Source organism: Conger conger, chromosome 5, assembly GCF_963514075.1.
Source record: "Conger conger chromosome 5, fConCon1.1, whole genome shotgun sequence".
In the NCBI taxonomy this organism is placed as follows: Eukaryota; Metazoa; Chordata; class Actinopteri; order Anguilliformes; family Congridae; genus Conger; species Conger conger.
Genome location: NC_083764.1, coordinates 11143355 through 11161306, shown reverse-complemented (window position 1 = coordinate 11161306; position 17952 = coordinate 11143355). Strand labels below are relative to the sequence as shown.

Here is a 17952-nt window from a genome sequence, read left to right as displayed (position 1 = left end):
CCATGTCTCAGTAACACTTATAGCTACGGCTAATGAATGTACGCTAGCTGTTACTGGCTTCATTACTTGCATGAGCTAGTTGGCTAGCAAGCTACCTATATATGTTTTGGGATGGAAGGTTTTTATTTCTTAATATGGGAAGTATACAATGCGCCAAGTAAAAGGTGAGGCATGTGGCTACTGTAGGATAAGAAATAGCTGTCATGCATGAACAAAGATCAATGCTAGTTCACCACCAGATGATTTGCCAAAAACAGTATTCTAAATTATATTGTAAATGGGTGCTGATCCATAACACTATTGCATTTTAATATTATTACATGCAATATTCTCTCACATGACAACTCATGCCACGGGGTGAGTGCAGCAATGCAGTTTCTTAAAGCTATCATTTATTGGGATTATAGTAGAGCAGTTCTGGTATAGGTATGGTTACGACATGAAATGTCAAAAAAGTAGTTATCAGGGTTCCCGACTCTCACACTGTCCCACCACCCAAACGAATCTCATACTAGATCAAACAACAATCTCAAGAGCACGAATATTACATCATAAATACTGCAATGGATGAAACAAAATGAAATAAATCAATAATATTAAGTAACATCAAGTAGACCTACCTTGAAGTCCATATTGAAAGTTAAGCCAAAATCATTGTGCTTAAAGATTACATTAATTATACTCCTTGGTAATTCACATGCATGCGGAAATGAAAAACAGATCATGTAAAGAAGCCCCGAACCCCAGCTGCAAGATGAAGATAAGGTTCACTTTGTTTGTTTCATTTTCTGGATCCCCGTTATCTCAGATTTACCTGGATTTGTATTGAAATTAATGAGGTCTGGACTGTTTATCATAGGTGTGCAACTGAACACATACAGTATTACAACATACCCTTGGAATGTGGTACAGACTAGATGTATATAAAAAAAGCAAATATTCAAAGCTTTTTAAATCAATATTTATTTGAATAGTCTACATAGAAATTTGTCATTAAGCATAGTAGTGATTTAGTCCACTTAACATCTTTAGCATCAACAATTGTCTACACATGCTGCAGTACCATAAAACAGTGCTTGCACAATAATAAATGGAGAATGTTTGCTGAATTAAGGCATATAACATTTAAAACAGAGACTCACTGTATAAATGAACATTGAACATTTATATTCTGCTAACCAGTTATGTTATTACTTAAAGCTGATGTAGCAATATTGTGATGGCACAGCTATCATTACAGAAGCCTTTTGAAAGAATGACACCAAAACATATTAATATTACTATTTAATACAGTGAAAGGTTCTGTGTTTTACAATGGAATAAACTCATATAGACTAACATCATTACCGTACTACCATAAAATGTGAAAAGTATAGATCCAGCCCTTACCTGTCTAAAGTTAAAACTGTAAAGTAAAGCTGTCATCATGACAAATCTCTCTGAGATTTCTGAGATTGCTCTGATCCTTTGAATTCACATGAATTATATAACTGATATATATGTTTTGTGTATAGAATCCATATTTTAATAAATGACATATTTACATATATATATAAATATAGGATTTAATGCAAAAGCGGAAGGGGTGCCAGGGAGCTGGGTGAGAGGCAGGAATACACCCTGGACAGGTCCCCAGTCCATCACAGGGCCAACACACCATTCAGTCTCACAGTATATCTACGGGCACTTTAGAGTCTCCAATAATCCTAACCTGCATGTCTTCGGACTGTGGGAAGATATTGGAGTACCCAGAGGATACCCACGTGGGCCCAGGCTGAGATTTGAACCCAGGACCTTCTGGCTGTGAGCCTCTTTTGCTCATCTTTATGAAGTGTGTGGTTATTTTTAGAGGGCACTGTGCCTTTGCTGTTGGACTATTAGAACCTCACGTACAGTTTTCTGTGTGCTATTGCACATAGCAAGTAAAATATGATGAAATCTAAAACCGTTTTGAGCCCTTATTGACAATACGTACATACAGAAAAGGCCATTGTTAGCATTGAAATAAATAGTTGCAATCCATACTCTTTTAATATTGACTTCCCTCAAGTACAAAAATAGTATCTATAACCAACTGCAACATGAGCAATATTGTACATAACAGTGTGCTGATATACAACATGGTGCCTACACAATATCACATGCAATGGAACATTAAACATATGTGCACATTGTGATGTGCTATTTTAACAACAATGACTCAGACAGTTCATTACATCACTAACCATAAACCAAGTGTAAACAATAAACTGTACAAGCAAATAGAAATGTACTATATATATTTTACATTGTCTAGCTTCAGCAACAGAACACTGAAAGCTTAGCAAGTATTTTTTAAATATATATTTCATAATTACAGTGCCATATACTTATGCCTCAAAGGCATATCATAACATAACAAACATGCAGAGGCAGGAGAATTGTGACTCAAACTCTGGGCACTTAAAAGTGGACAGAAAAGCAATATTCACATTCAAATACATGAAAGAAATTCAACAAGGAAAAAGGGTGTCTGTGTGTGTAAAATACCTGTATATCATGCAACATATGCGTGTGTGCTTGTGTAATGTGTTCGTCTGGTGTGTGATCCTAGATTACTCTTTTGGCAGCATGCATATAAGCATGCATATTCATAATACACTCTACAAATCCAAAGGCCTCACAGAAAACATATAGGTATGTATTCAGTTTGTAATGTGAAAGGAAAGGAAAATCAATCGATTGTGTCATATGACACATCACTGACTAAAACAAGTCTAAATCACTGTGATTATTTACTTCAGAACCTACTAATGCTATGTTTTTCCAATTTCATAGTTGTTGCTTTCAAGATAATGTTAATATTATGAGCCATCCATTTTCTGTCAAGTTTGAGGTGCTGATGCTAATGGACTGTTGAAGTGGCTCCCATAAATTGAAAAGGTCACTGAAGATACTACTGGGAAATTACATTACATCATCATGTGCCAGAAGACTGCATCTGCATATTTCTCAAAAGACGGTATCAGTCATTATTCATAAGAAACATCCAATGACTGCTCAGGTGTGTATATCCAATTATAGTATGATATGCCATCAACTTGATGCACCCTAGAGTACTGTGAATGGAAAATTAGATAATTAAATTCCACAAACACTTGATAATGTGGGCCCAGGGCTCAGGTTATTAAGAAAGAGGAAATTTGTTTTCATTGAAAATGTGAGTGCTTATCCTATAGCTCTGGTACCTCTTTTATACACCAATATACATTACATGCTTGATACAGTACATTAATTATAAAGGCTTAAATGTGACATTTCAACAAGAAACACTTAAAAGAACTCTTAAAATGAAAAGCCTTTTTAAGATAGGTTGACATTCAGTGAATACTATTCATAGTAATTAATTGATTTTCCTTTAACAAATATAGAGTATATTTGATTTTGAAAATTCAAAAGGAAATAGGCCAAACTCAGCTGCTATTGCTGATAACCTTTGTCTCTTTATTCGGAACATAAGTAAGTACATTTTCAATCACCTAAATACAAGCTCACAACAGTGATGTTATTTTTCTGGAGATGGGTGTCCATATGGATAATCAGAACAGCGTATATCAAGGTAAGATTAGCAATAGCTTTTTGTTGTTATTATAGTAATTATAGTTTTCACCAATTGTCAAGCTGGCAAAGATGGCTATGTAAACTGACTGATGGGGACATTCAATAAAGGTACTGACTGAAAGTTTTGGGAAGTGTCCGAATAAAATGTTGGACACTTCCCATTTCCGTTATTTTCTTGATATTAGGAATGTAATGTTTGTATAACCACGGTGGAAATATAGCTGGAACCAGCTTCTGCTCTAGCTAGATATCATGTGGAATTTGGTATGTTGCCTGTACCAAGTTGGTTATGGCCTTGCCAGCTACTGTTCATCAACCGTCTTGGTGCCATCTTGATGATCTCCAAACCAACTTCAAACCAACTGGACCAGCTTAAAACCAGGCTGGAACCAATATGGAATTTCCACCAGGGAACATATTGATATGTTTTGTATTGTTTTAAATGATTTTTGTGTTAAAACATTACTACAAGACCATTGTAAATCCCTTCCCATCATTGAAGAAGGCTCACTGACACCCTCTGCCTGTGTTTATCCTTAAATTCGGGCTTCAAAATATTTTGTTATTTTGCTTGTTGATGGACTGACACTCTGTACCAAAACATATAGCTGTACAATAATTCAAGCTCATTGGTTTAAAACTGGTTCTAATTGTCACAGCCAAAGGTTGTGGTTTGAGGGTGTTTGTTGCTGCAATTTTTCTCTTGACCATAGAAGTCCGAAATTACCTATCGTACCTTTAACATGTGGTAACTTTAAATTTACAAGTCATACATTTTGGACAAACAAGACATTTAAGTAAGCAAGGTCCAGAAAAGAATCGACTCCTCCAATACCAACACTTGGTTTTTGGTTTAAATACCAAAGCAAACGGTGACACTTGCGCCCACAGTGATCCTTACGCCCCCCAACCGAGCCCAGTCTAATGGCGAGACCGCCTAAAGCGAGACCTCCTGTTTGTGTCCGTTGACGGCGGGGGGAGTGTTTTTCTTGATGGACGTCATGCGGACGGCAGACGTGCTCTGCATGTAGCTCATGGTGCGCTCTGGGTAAGCCTTCCTCTTGCAGTGCAGGTGGCTGTTGAAGTGCCTACGGAAGCTCTCGCTCAGCAGGTACAGGGCGAAGGGGTTGACGCAGGAGCTGGAGAAGCTGAGGACGCGGGCCAGCAGGGTGATGATGAGGTGGGACAGCGAGGAGTCGATGTGACGGTAGTTGAAGGAACGGTACAGGTACAGGACGTGGTTGGGGAACCAGCACAGTGCAAACAGGCCGACGAAAACCAGGACGATCTTCGCCAGGCGTTTCCTCGTTTCCATCTAGCACAAAACAAGAACATAAAGTAAGATTTTCATTAAATAAGTAAGATTTGGGTGTTGTGAGAATCTCAACTTTTGGTTCACACATAGGAATCTATGGCGCACATTTTCTAAAGATTTTCTGAGTTTTTGGATATAGCAGAGAAGCCATATTCAGATGTGTTTTGTATTCCAGTTATTCCAAACCCTTTGAAATGTAGATGAATTCAGGTTAGTTTTATGGGATATAGCAATTAGTAATTACTCTGGCATACACTTCTGTTTGGAACATTACATTGTTGACATGCATTACATAACTAAACAAATCATACATTGCCCATAATTCTGTAATGTATGTTACACACCTGGAACAATTTTCTATGACATTCAGTGTGAGCAATAAATATATTTTAAGAAATTTGGGGAGCATTCTGGCCAAAGGTTCAGGTCACAATTCAATGGAAATCTAAACAGCAATGTTTTTATAACCTTCCATGCTAACCTGGTTGGTACCATTTGCAAGATTCATCAGTGGATATTAATGTGAATTTCAGTGTTCATTTATAGTAGCAGCCAGGATCTGATTACATTAACATTCTGTATGTTCATTAAGTGAAATATTTATCCCAGTTCATTGAAGTTTCGTATCCTCCCTGGACTGCTCAAACATCATTACATTCTCCCATGCTGGGAAACGCATTAGGAAGCACAATCTTACTGGAGTCTGTATAATGGATGAAGCAGAGGCCTACTAGTCCATGCCTGGGACAATGTATCAGAGCAGCAGTTAAAATACACTGCATGTTTAACACATTATGTGTTGCATTAGTGTAAACGCAAGTGGACACGTTCACAATTAACTGAATACAATCTATAATTAAGCATGCACTTACAAGAAGAGATTCCACTGCAACAAGTCAAATAAGTTCTACTGACCCCAGTTATTTTAGTGCACAGGCCTTCAGATGCTCAGATGAAATACAATGAATATTATATGGGGCCATAGTTTAGTTGTGAATGAGAAAACAAAATCTTCAAGTATGCCCTTGACAAACCTTGAATAATTTTTTCGGAAATTAACTTTCACCCTTCTGGTAATGGAATTATAAATGTTGTGTATCCATGACAGTCTGATTACTTCTAAAAAGGTTCAAACAGAACAGTTGTGGCTCCAGAGCAGAAATGAGGAGGTCTTACTTTAGACTCTTCATTGCTCTCATGGGTTTTCATTTGTTGTACTTGATTAAGAGGCATGCCCATTAGCAACATAAGCTCTACACACGGATAGATCATTCAATCTCAGTTAATTGCATTTCACAAGGTGTTTAATATACATTATGTTAGAGAAGATGATAAGATTTGTAGTTGGAAAAAATGACTTCGGCAAATATGTCATAATTATCATATTATAAGTTATATAGGCTATATATAGTTTATCTAAACCTTCCATTTATATTGACTGAAGAGAGGTGTGTGTGTGTGTGTGTGTGTGTGTGTGTGTGTGTGTGTGTGTGTGTGTGTGTGTGTGTGTGAATAGGTGAAAATGTAAGGAAAAATCTGGAAGGTCTCCTGAACAGCAGTTGTGAGAAATACATAAAACATATTCTGGATTCAGCAGAGTCAGACTGAACCTAGAGCCTTTGCTGTGATGACTTTTCAATACACATAATAGAAGGATGCAGACAGTTTTGTGACAGCTGTCAGTCAGGCCATCACATACTGGCCATCCTGGCTGAATCAGCATGTCTGTTGAGTCAAGTAGCTCCTGATCTGTCACTCCTGGTCGCCATTCTACCATCGTACCAACTGTATTATAATACTGATAAGAACCAGTGAATGTGTGGCCAGCAGACGTATTGGCATCAGAGACAGATTTCTTACAATGCACAGTATTATATAACTTATTTTACTATTCAATACACTGCATGCCAATCATTTAATTACTTTAACAATCAAGCCTCTAATTACATTTATATCATTAGTTTCAGTTATGCACTCTGAGTTAAGCAACACTCTTTTTATACACTTTTCGGATTCACTTACTGAGTGAATCGCCCATTTCATCCCATTTTCCACCAAGGCACTTTTAGTGTACTTGAAAGATGAGCTTTCTTTGCCCTCATCCACATCCATTTTACTTTAGTGTTTGCCAGGAGCAAGTTAGTTAATTGAGTGGAAAAGGAAAACATTTAAAAAGTTATATATCAAATATGTTAAAGCAGAAAATGTGTTGACTTTAGCAAGGCCATAAATGGGCTGTAGAGATAATCAAAAGATGAACCACACTATTCTAATTCCAGCATAGAGCATTGCCATTATAACTATATCATCAGTGTTAATATAGCCATTTTAAATACATTGTGTGTAGCCTATATTTAGCCTACATTTAACAGTGCATTTGAGCATACAGTACACATTTTAAAAGCAATGTGTGTTCGAACAAAGATCAGGTCAGAGTGTGCAAGGTTTGAATTGTCAGTTTTTCTAGATTTCTGGTCAGTTAAATTGGTCTGAAAAGCCACTGGGGTAGGTAAGGTAGGTTTAAAAAAAAAAAAAACTATGTTGTGTTTTCATATAACCCTAGTTAAGAATGCATGAGCAAAACACTACAGACGTCATGGAATATCATACAAAGCATCTGCTGCTGTCTTAACCAACAGCTACTTATGTAATCATGACACAGAGCACACAAGGCAGCAAGAAACATAACAATGTGATGCAACTGTCCATACAATGGTAAAGGGCACCCTAATGAGCCTCTACTCAGACACAACCTCAATTACATTCTAATTTACTTTCTTGCATTAGAACCACTAAATAACCAGAAGATAGGCTGTCATGCCCTTTGGATTTGAGCAAGCACCTCTTTTGATTTATTTTATTTTATTTATTTTAAATATGGCCCAAGGTAGGAATTTCCCCCTAAGAGCAGCATAACACACATCTTGTGAAAAGTTCTAGGCGTTCCTGTTCTCGGGCTAGAGAACAGTATTTACTGAATGTACTTATGCAAATGAAGCATGCTGCAAACTATCATTTTAATTTCCACTAATTTATCTGCTATTTACAGCTGGTGTCACAGTGAAGCCTGGTTCTGAATGGGAGTCACGATGAGCCACAGGTATATAGAGTTGGCAGAGCGCCTTTTCTTCAGATGCAAAGCAAAGGTACGGATGTTATCAACAAGCTCTGAAAGCAAATCACACATCACGCAACTATATTGACTGTTAACTTTTTCACCGAGGCTACCAGCCAGTAAGCTTCCAAGCCTCATCCATTGTCTCTCATCTTCTAAATAAACAGCTGTTTATTCAGATAGAACAACATTGCGACAGGCCTTAATTATTTGATCACAAACTCCCAGACACTGGGCTGGCACATGCAGAGTTAATGATCTAATTCTGAACACTGTCAGCTGAGGAAGCTGACATTGCAAAACATTTGTTTTAATTCACTTGTTGTTTGATGTTGACGCATAAAATTGCTGTGTCAAGGTATATATGAAAATACACAGTAAATGTAGTTTACTAAGAAATTATCACTGAGGACTATGCTAAATTTACATTTATAAATGTATACAGTCATGACATGTATAATTCTCAATTAATAAACCAATAACAAGGCCACAGATGAACAGATGTTGAAACATCTGGGTGAGACTTGAACTAGACATTTCAAATGGATTTGCGAGCTTCAGGTACAAAATATAATTTAGTTAACACCTGGCTCTTCTGCTCATTTGCATCTCATGTGCTTGGCACAAAATTCTCTCATGGTTTTCACTGGTATTAAACAAGACGTAAAAGTGTATATTTTGCTAAAGACAATATGCAAGGGGTAGCCAGTGCTGGTCCTGGGGAGTCTCAACTTGATTAGACCCAAGAAACCCAAGTCCTGTTTCTCAGCTATGCATATGTACAGATTTACTCTCTGTTACAACCTGGTCTAGCATCAAGCTGTGGCAGGGTAAAGGATAAGGAGATGACATGTAGAATGGGAACAAAACTAACACTGCAGACCGACGAGTAACTCTGGTCCTGTCTGCCTAAATAAGCCTAAATAAACCTCAGCTAATCTTCAAATGTTTACTGGGCTCGAAGCGGCATGTAGACAACCCCCAACAGAGATCAGGTCTCCTCCCAGGTTTGCTTTCAAGAACAAGAAAGGAAAAATAACAAAGCCAAACAACAAACAGTTGAAAGGATGCAATCCAGCTGGAAATGCTCTAACTTTACCAGACGCACTATATGGCGAGCAGAGGAGCAGAGCAAAGTCACAGTCAGGGTGGGCGAACAGGATCGAGCACGAGTGAGGCACTGGGACGAACAAACGATAAAGGGCTGGACAGGAATCAGAGTCATAAGGGATGGAACGGTCAAAATACAGTCAGCAAACAAATTAAAATGGCCTAGGAGAGAGTTGAAAGTCAGATACAAATACTGTCATAAACAAGTCAACGAAGCAATCATTAATCCACCAGTCACACGCAGAGCTAGTTCACCCAGATCAGTAGGACTGGTGGCCTTTTCAAAGAAAAGAACCGGAAATTGCCAATCTGCGGCAAACCGGAAGTTAGACCAAGATAGATGTGCATCCAGCAAAGACGCACAACTGCAAAAACAAAAGCTTACGCCCGAGGTCATAAAACTCCCTTCTACACTAACTTGTGACTTATCCATTATGACTTGATATGGAAAGGGCTCCTCAAACCATACGTACATACGTTGCCTTTACAAGCAGTAGGCAAGCAACAATCATTCAACAAACATGCGGCTCATGATGTCATGCAATAATCAACACACACCACACAGCTATGCATTACAGCAGGCTATATAAATGAACCATTACAGTACAGTGACAGTGTATGTCCATATATCATGAAAGAAATGTACTGTATGCCATAAAAAATTCATAAGCACAAATGGATAAACCATAATGTCATAATATGAAAGGCTAATGTGCTGATTCAACTGCCGCATAAAATTAATTGGATATGATGACCTAAATTCATCACATGAGTAACCTAAATAGCATATTATGCAATGCTGGTAGAAGCTGTAAAATAATTACAAAATCTTCATATACGCTTACTAGTTTGTACTGTTCTGTACCTTGATAAGAGTATGTTTCACCATCTAGTGCCCTTCTTTGTACATGATAAATAAATAGGGGTAGGTAAAGGTCTCAAGCATGAGAGTGGGTGATTTCTTGAAGAACTACACATGTAACTCATGTTTTCATTAAAGGACACATTTAATTTTGTACGTATTGCGCTACAGTTAAAAGTGGGTCAGAACTTAGATGTAATTCCCCATACACATATTACATCAGCTATAGCCATTATCATGTCTTGTTTTTACTTGTAGCAACAGTATGTAGAAGATATATTCGTCTGGCCCACTGCATGTAGAATACACTTTACCACAGTGTATTTCCTACAGGGTGTTTGTTATTTTAAACCTTGTGCTTGATTGTGTGAGTAATGCCCGGACATATGAATCATTCATCCTCCACATTAGACTCCATAATGAAAAGTGCATATAGCATTTACACCCAGGCTCTCCTCTGAAATGTAATGGCAGACAGAGGCACTGCAACGTGTCATTCGTTTAAAGACATCCCAGCTGTGCAAAGAAGATTAATGCTATCCACTGTTCGCTTTAAGAGCGCGCAGCCAGCAGGAGACTTGCTACGCAATTGATGCGAGATGGCTATAATCGGCAGATCAATCAATATCGTGTTTTTGGCTGATAACGTTTCGCTGTCCAGATTGCATGTAAATGGCACTAATTAGATAAGTCCCACATGAATGAAGTTAATTACCTAATTGCTTAAGGATAAGGATGCGAATAATCCATGTTTAACCATAAAGAGGAATGCGGAAAGAAGCTAACTGTACCGTATGTTTAGAAAGAGAACAAGATGACAGAGAATGATTATTTGTGATACACAGCGGGAGAGCTTTGGTCGTACAGAGGCGGTCCATCACTAGGGTTGTTCTGATGTCATTTCTACTGGATCTTTCACAGCATGGTTTCTTACAGTAATGGGTAAAATGACCTATTGGTGCCGGTACATTACATTTTAATTGGTCACATACCAATAAAAATAGAAAATAATTGAAATATGTTTACTGGCTGTGGTTGGAATGAATATGTTTACTTGCTGTGGCTGGAATTAATATATCTCATTATCATATGCACTTCCATTAATTAGCATCGGTGTTAGCCTAAAAAAACATACAATTTGACATACAAGTACAAACCCGTGCACTGAAATAATTATTTAAGAGTGATATGATTAAGTGTTATCCACTAAATGTTGCCATATAATTTCTTTTTGCATTGATTTGTCATTCTTGACAATACGAGAGGGCTGAATATTACCCTTTATAGCACATCCATAGTGGGGATGTTCTGTAAAAGGTGTTTTGGGAATCCCTCTTGGAAAGATCTGAGGCACACAATCATGAGCAGTTCGGAGAACCTTTCCTTCCCATTACCTGTTATCAGGAAACAAGTCCCAGAATGAATTACTCAGGGATACGATAGCACTGTCTATATCCATCCAGGTGTGGCAGAGACAGGGAGTCCTTATGCTTCTGGGATTTGACAGTTGATTACTCAGACTAGTTGGTCCAACAGTGTGCCTCCCCAAAGTTGAAATGGAAATATGCCTATGTCACCAGCACTATTCAAATGCATGGCAGCTGGTACGAACATAAGCAATAGGCAGCGTTTTCTTTCCAGACAATAGGCCTGAAGGCCACAGACATTTGGCTGTTTAAATGCTCAGTATTTAAACTTTTGAGAGGGGGCTCTTTGTAGTTTGTAGTTGGACTGATTGCCTCTTCAATGTCTTTTAGCAATGTTTTTGCTGTTTTTGTTTTCTTTTGCAGTAGTTACACCTTATGTCAAAGACTGTTTTGTGGTTTGCTTTAAAATATTTAGTGATACCTAGTTTCATTGCTTCATATCTGTCATGTAACCCACTGTTGCACTTGAGTTCATTTGACGCCTTCTTTATTTTAAAGTTAGTGTATATTGACATTGCTAGGCAACTCTGCTTTTTAAATCATACTAAAGTAAAATCAATGGTGTTTTGACGGATATAAATGGGAAAAGAAATCATATTATTTTTTTCACATTTTTTGGAATAATCAAAAATGAAGGAAATATGGAAATTGTGAGCAACCTGACCTTGGCAGAATATCATTCAAAATATTGAGACTGAAATTAATTAGTTGTGCTTTGATGCGTGAATACAAATTTAAACAGCTTTTTCAGGCAGTACATTCATAATTCAAACTGAAAACAACCCAAAACTCAGCCAATTCTATCCTTTGCCGGTGCAGAATAAATCGTTACTAGTATAATAGCACTACTAATAAAAGGAACTGATGAACAATCAGCAGAAATGGCATTTGAATATTTCATTTGTTGGCATACTCCAAAACCTCCAAAAAAAACTATACCTTTTTAAGCCAATCCATAATTAATTTTGGAATTTATTATCCGGTCTGTGAAATTGAGTGATCTCATTTTTACATGCCTGAAATCAATCCAATTGTTTCCAAAAACAAGGTGGGGTACACAGCAGGGACCACACAAAAAAATGGTAAATGCCTGCATTTATATAGCGCCTTTATCCAAAGCGCTGTACAATTAATGCTTCTCATTCACCCATTCACACACACACATCAATGGAGATTTGCTGCCATGCAAGGTACCAACCATTGCGTCAGAAGCAATTGATTGTTGACGAAGGGATTTTGCATGCTTGTTACTTCATTTTTTTATACAGTAGTGAAGCATGAAGTGATTGAATGACTGAATATTGTTCCTTTAGACCAGCCATCATCAAATCTGGACCTCAAATTCAAATCTGGCCCTGGATTTCTTTTCACCCAGGTAATTAGCTGAACAATTAGTGCTGCTGATTGGCCAGACTGTATTCACACCTGACTCCCAGGTAAAGGGAGGGTGGAAAACCAGCAGTCCTCTGTCCTCGAGGACCATGATTTGATGATCCCTGCTTTAGACTGAAATTGTATCATTTTGGTACCTGTGGTTCTCAGAAAAAATGTGATTACTAAATAAAAACATAAGAACAAATGTATTTAAATAAAAGTATATTGGCAATAATGCTTGAGCCCACGGTACATTTATTCTTGCTTACAACTATTAGCATTTGCTTTTAGCATATCTGCTTAGTTTAGCATGTAAGGCACTGTGCCGTGGTAGGTAGTTCCTAGCTGCCAGATAGCTCAGAACGATGGATAAACCCTAACAGTAAATAAGGCTGCCATTTTGTTTGTCAGCCAGCAACTCGGAAACTAGCGGAAGGATTTCTGTCAAACTTGAAAAAAAAAATTATACAAATCTTTCCGGCAAAAAAGCTGGTACATTCAAATATCAACCCTTCAGATCCATTCATGTCAGAGAAGAAAGTGCCTGCAGCTCGGAAAGTGCACACCTAGCTATTACAAACACTTGACATTTAGAACATCTATGCCATGGGTTTCATGGACCTTATTAGTGGCCAGAGGGCATCTACTGGAGCAATGCCTAATTGAAGCTGGCACAAAACAAGTGGTGGCATGACATTACCTGTCTTTTCGTGTGCTCGCTGATCTCCCCGGGCATGTCATGGGCACTCTTGATCAGCGTCCTGGCGATGTGAAAGTAGTAGATGGATATGATGCCCAGGGGAATGAGGAAGTAGACCAGGAAAATCATGATGGAGTGAATCTTGGGATGCATCTCGTTGGAGAGCGGATAGGGCACGCAGGCAGTGAAGGTCACATTCTTGTCCTCGATGTGGACTACCTGGGAGAAGATGGCTTCTGGCACGGCCAGCAGCACAGAGATTAGCCATATGGACACTGCTTTCAAACAGGTCCAGAAAACTGCACTTGAGGTCTGGATGTCCATGGGGTTCACAATTGCTTTATACCTGATTAAAAAGAAAGGGAGAAGGAAAATCGGAGAGTGATTCAAGAAATCAAGATATCTAGACAGAGTATGTGTTGTATGTGTTGCTTCTGCATTTTGTCCATGACAGAAAAAATACATAATGCACAAAATGCACATAATACAATTTATTTGACAAAAAGGCTTTCAGGTTGGCCTAAAAGGGTGTCCTAAAAACAATGCCAGCATATACATATTTTATTTTTCCTTTGTTTCCCTCGGGATCCACTTGAGGTCCTATAATACAATAGATCATATCAGTCACTCCAACCTGCCATTGGTGCATATAGAGCTTATCCTAGTTCCAGGTCCTTGTGATATTGTTCAAGTATGGACTTTCATCTTACATTATTGGATTCCGTTGTATAATATTATTAAGTGTTTTATGTATGTATGTATGTATGCATGTACAAATAAAGTGTATTATATAGATACTATACTTTTCAATTATAGTTGTGACATTATTCACTGTCATATGTGTCGAAAGCATCAGTTTATTTTCAGTGAAATATGAACTCTTCCAACACGTGACATGTACTGTACAGTTCCCATGTCATTCTCAGTCATGAAAAATAGCTTAATAACTCACTAATGCATACCCATGTGTCATAACTGAAGGCATCAGTGGATCCCTTTTTAAGTGTTACAAAATGACATAAATTACCAATTTATTTGGTCTATCCAGTTAACTGTATTATCTGGCTAATGCACCATCATAATTCATAAGGCCCACATGTAACATGCTGTAAGGACCCTCCACATTATCTATTGCAGTGGTATTAGACTGAACTATGTACTATGTGCATAGTTTATGTAAGGAAATGACAAAACTCAAAATTGCTACAATGGCTAAACATCTATCAAACTTAGTCAATTTTGTATTGTTAAAATGTTGTTTCAGCTGGATTCTTCCAGCTTGGGTGTTCATGTTAAATGTTTTGGACAGATATGTATGCACTATGGCAGTAGGACATTTGCATTAGCATTGGCTATGCATTACCACCAGGTAGTCCTTTTTATCTGCATCTTTAGTCTTTGAAGGTCACAGAATACACTGCCTGTGGTGCATATGGATAAGCACCCAAGACACCACCAGGGCTACTGGATGCCCTAGTGCAAAAATGTGCCTTACATGCAGTATGCAATTATACAACATTGGGGTTCACGCGCTTGCGCTTCATGCTCGAGAGTACTGGCCAAGCGAGTAGCTAATAACATTAAATTCTTAATCAGTCAGATGGGTCAGCATAGCGATTCCTCATTCCCACCACCCTGCAGCATGTGATTATACGCCAAGGTGGTGTGAAGAATAAGAATGACAGTGCAAATTATTCTCATTCTTTATCGGGCTATCACCTCTGACAGAAATCCTGCAAGTTTTATCAGTTTGCGTCTCCTTAGTAAACCCTCTCTCTCAGGTACCTTATCCTGCATTGACCTCTTCTTTATATAAAGGGAAGGGGGATACAAAAAAGTGACTCTGATAAATATATATATATATATATATATATATATATATATATATATATATATAGCTATATATTTTTTTTATCAGTCACTTTATATATATATATATATATATATATATATATATATATATATATATATATATATATATATATATAGATGTCAAAATATATGACTATTTGTCAAGAGAAATGAAGCTCTCCTGTTGCCAGTAGGAACCCACATAGTCAGACTCCCGTCGTCTGTCAATGTTTCCGCTTTCACATAACCCCGCTGCATGCAGCTCGATACAGCCAGCCGACACTTAAGGGTGCAAGGACTGAGTAATGACATGAGACAGGCTTCCAAGAAGTACACAGACTCTAGAAAAGGTCATTTCCTCGAGCCCAGACTGAAGTGCATGACTCAAGGGCAAACAGTCCGCGAGCTGAGGTGCGTCGGGTGCGCCCACTTCCAACGGCACTAGACCGGTCTGTTCGTCTGCTGCCGGAGCAGCTAAAGCCACAGTGAAGAGTGTTTGGAAAGCCTTCCGAACAGAGCTGGGAACGCACCAGCGCCATCTGTTACGAGGTGCTTCTCAACTTCCTGAGACCTCCTCGAGAGAGCTGCTTTACGTTAACGAGCAGACAGTGTCTGCGAGATTCATAATGCCAGAAAGCCTTGATAGATCTGTTACGTGTGTCGAGTGCTATTTAGCGTGCCGCTTATTTCGGAAGCATGGTTTTGATGGCTTGTTTGTTTTGTGTTGTTTTCTTCAGTGGGAATGTAGCACACACAACCATAATGATGCTTGAAATGATCGAGCTGCATTCTAACAAGTGCATACAGCATGCATGCCTTGAGTTGCCTGTGTGGGTATGGCTGCAGTTCATTCTAAACAGACTATGGGCAGAATCTCCCTGCTACAAAGTTGTCACACAGCTGAATAAATCTAATATTAGCCGGCAGGACACATAAGTACTGCATCAAAGCGAACAAGCGTATATTGGTTGGTTATATTTTGCCAGTTGTGGGACCCTGTACTGTGCACCCCACTGTAAGGCCTATAGAGCAAAATAAGTAAATATTTTGAATATTTATAACAGTGCTTAAGTAGCCAGTCATTTAACTAATGCATGGGTACACAAAATGTTCAGTGTCAAACCAGCCCTTACAGAGTACAGGTAGGCTACATGTGGTCCTTATTGGACTCATGTGTAGGGGAGAGCGGGCACAGTTCATGAGCACGTTTCAAGTGACACGAAACTGGTTTGTTCAAAGAGGTGAAAGAAGACGTGTGCAATGTGACTTACATCTGGCTAGCTTGTTTCTGATCGGGGAAAATACATCGGGTAACAATGGACCCCCCGTGTCACAACAGACCCCACTCTCCCCTACTCTGTTAGAGTTTAATTGTCACTGGGCATTTTACTAGCTATTAGCAATCTTACTTTCTATAGGTTCAATGGTTGTGGGATTAGAATGGTGCAATGATTTCCCGTGTCGTGGTGCACAGAATGTTGATCTATTGCACTGTATGTGATTGTTGACGAAATGTGATGCGATGCTAAGGGCGTCCAGGGTCCCCAACCCTCTTCATCTTTGCTCCGCTTCATCACATCACAAAGCCTGTGTCTAATCTGCATTAACCGTTCTGTTGTAAACTAATCCGACGCAGTAGCCTATAATTGCACCTTCTCTGCAAAAAGTATTGCCTTCTAAAATATGTTGCCTTTTTAACGAGTCGCTCGATAGTTTTCCCAAGTTTTGCGGCTTTGCGCACAGTAAGAATCATAGCCTATAGAACGTAGCCAAGATCTGCTTCTCAGTAATGTCAGGCATGCCGTTCCTGTTCAGTATTCAGAAATATTGCACCTACCTGTCAGCGCTTAGCGCGGTTAGTGTGAACACTGATACTCCGACAGAAGTGAGCTGGATCACAGGTATGAGTTTGCACGCCACGGTTCCGAAGATCCACTCCTCGAAGAAGTATCTGAATGCGTCTATTGGAACACAAGTAACCAAAAGTAAAAGATCTCCGGCTGCCAAACTGGAAATAAAAATATTTGGAACGCTCCTCATCGCACTATTCGTGATGAATATTTTCACCAAGGTGATATTCCCCAACAATCCGACTGTTATTATGAGAATGTATACGGAGGGTATGACACATCTAATAATGAAATCTATAGTTTCCCTGTCGTCATGTATTTCATCGTCGGTAAAGTTAAAAATGTCAGATGCATTTCCAGACAGCGACGATAAGTTTTTTAAAATATCATCCATGGTCAATGTCCTTTTATGCGGTGAATGGAAACGCGCTATTTCAAATCAGTGCATGTCAAACGAAAGGCATATGGTTAACATTCATAAGCCGTTTGGAGTGACTTGCTGTTGAACTGTAGCTTCTTCTTCTGGTGATCTGCATAACATTTCTGAGGCACCGGAGCTGTCCATCTAAGAAAGTACTGAAATGTTATTCCTTCTCAGCGACGTCTCTTTGGCGCCGCTGCCTTTCACCATATAAGAAGGAGGAACCACCTAAGAACGCATAAGGATGATGTTATAAAAAGCGATTTCACACGTGTTGCTTTCCTATTATATTGTGTACATAAACTCGGTCGAATATCTTCATGCAAC

At 38.6% G+C, this 17952-nt stretch overlaps 1 protein-coding gene across 1 annotated transcript; it reads right to left on the bottom strand.

Annotated features, from left to right (window-relative positions):
* Nucleotides 1–4537: 4537 nt before the first annotated feature.
* On the bottom strand, nt 4538–17598 carry nmbr (neuromedin B receptor). Its single transcript, XM_061241615.1, has 3 exons — nt 17192–17598; nt 13504–13849; nt 4538–4915 (listed from the first exon to the last, which is right to left on the bottom strand). The coding sequence occupies exons 1-3, from the start codon at nt 17596–17598 to the stop codon at nt 4538–4540; spliced, it is 1131 nt and encodes a 376-aa protein (XP_061097599.1).
* Nucleotides 17599–17952: the final 354 nt, after the last annotated feature.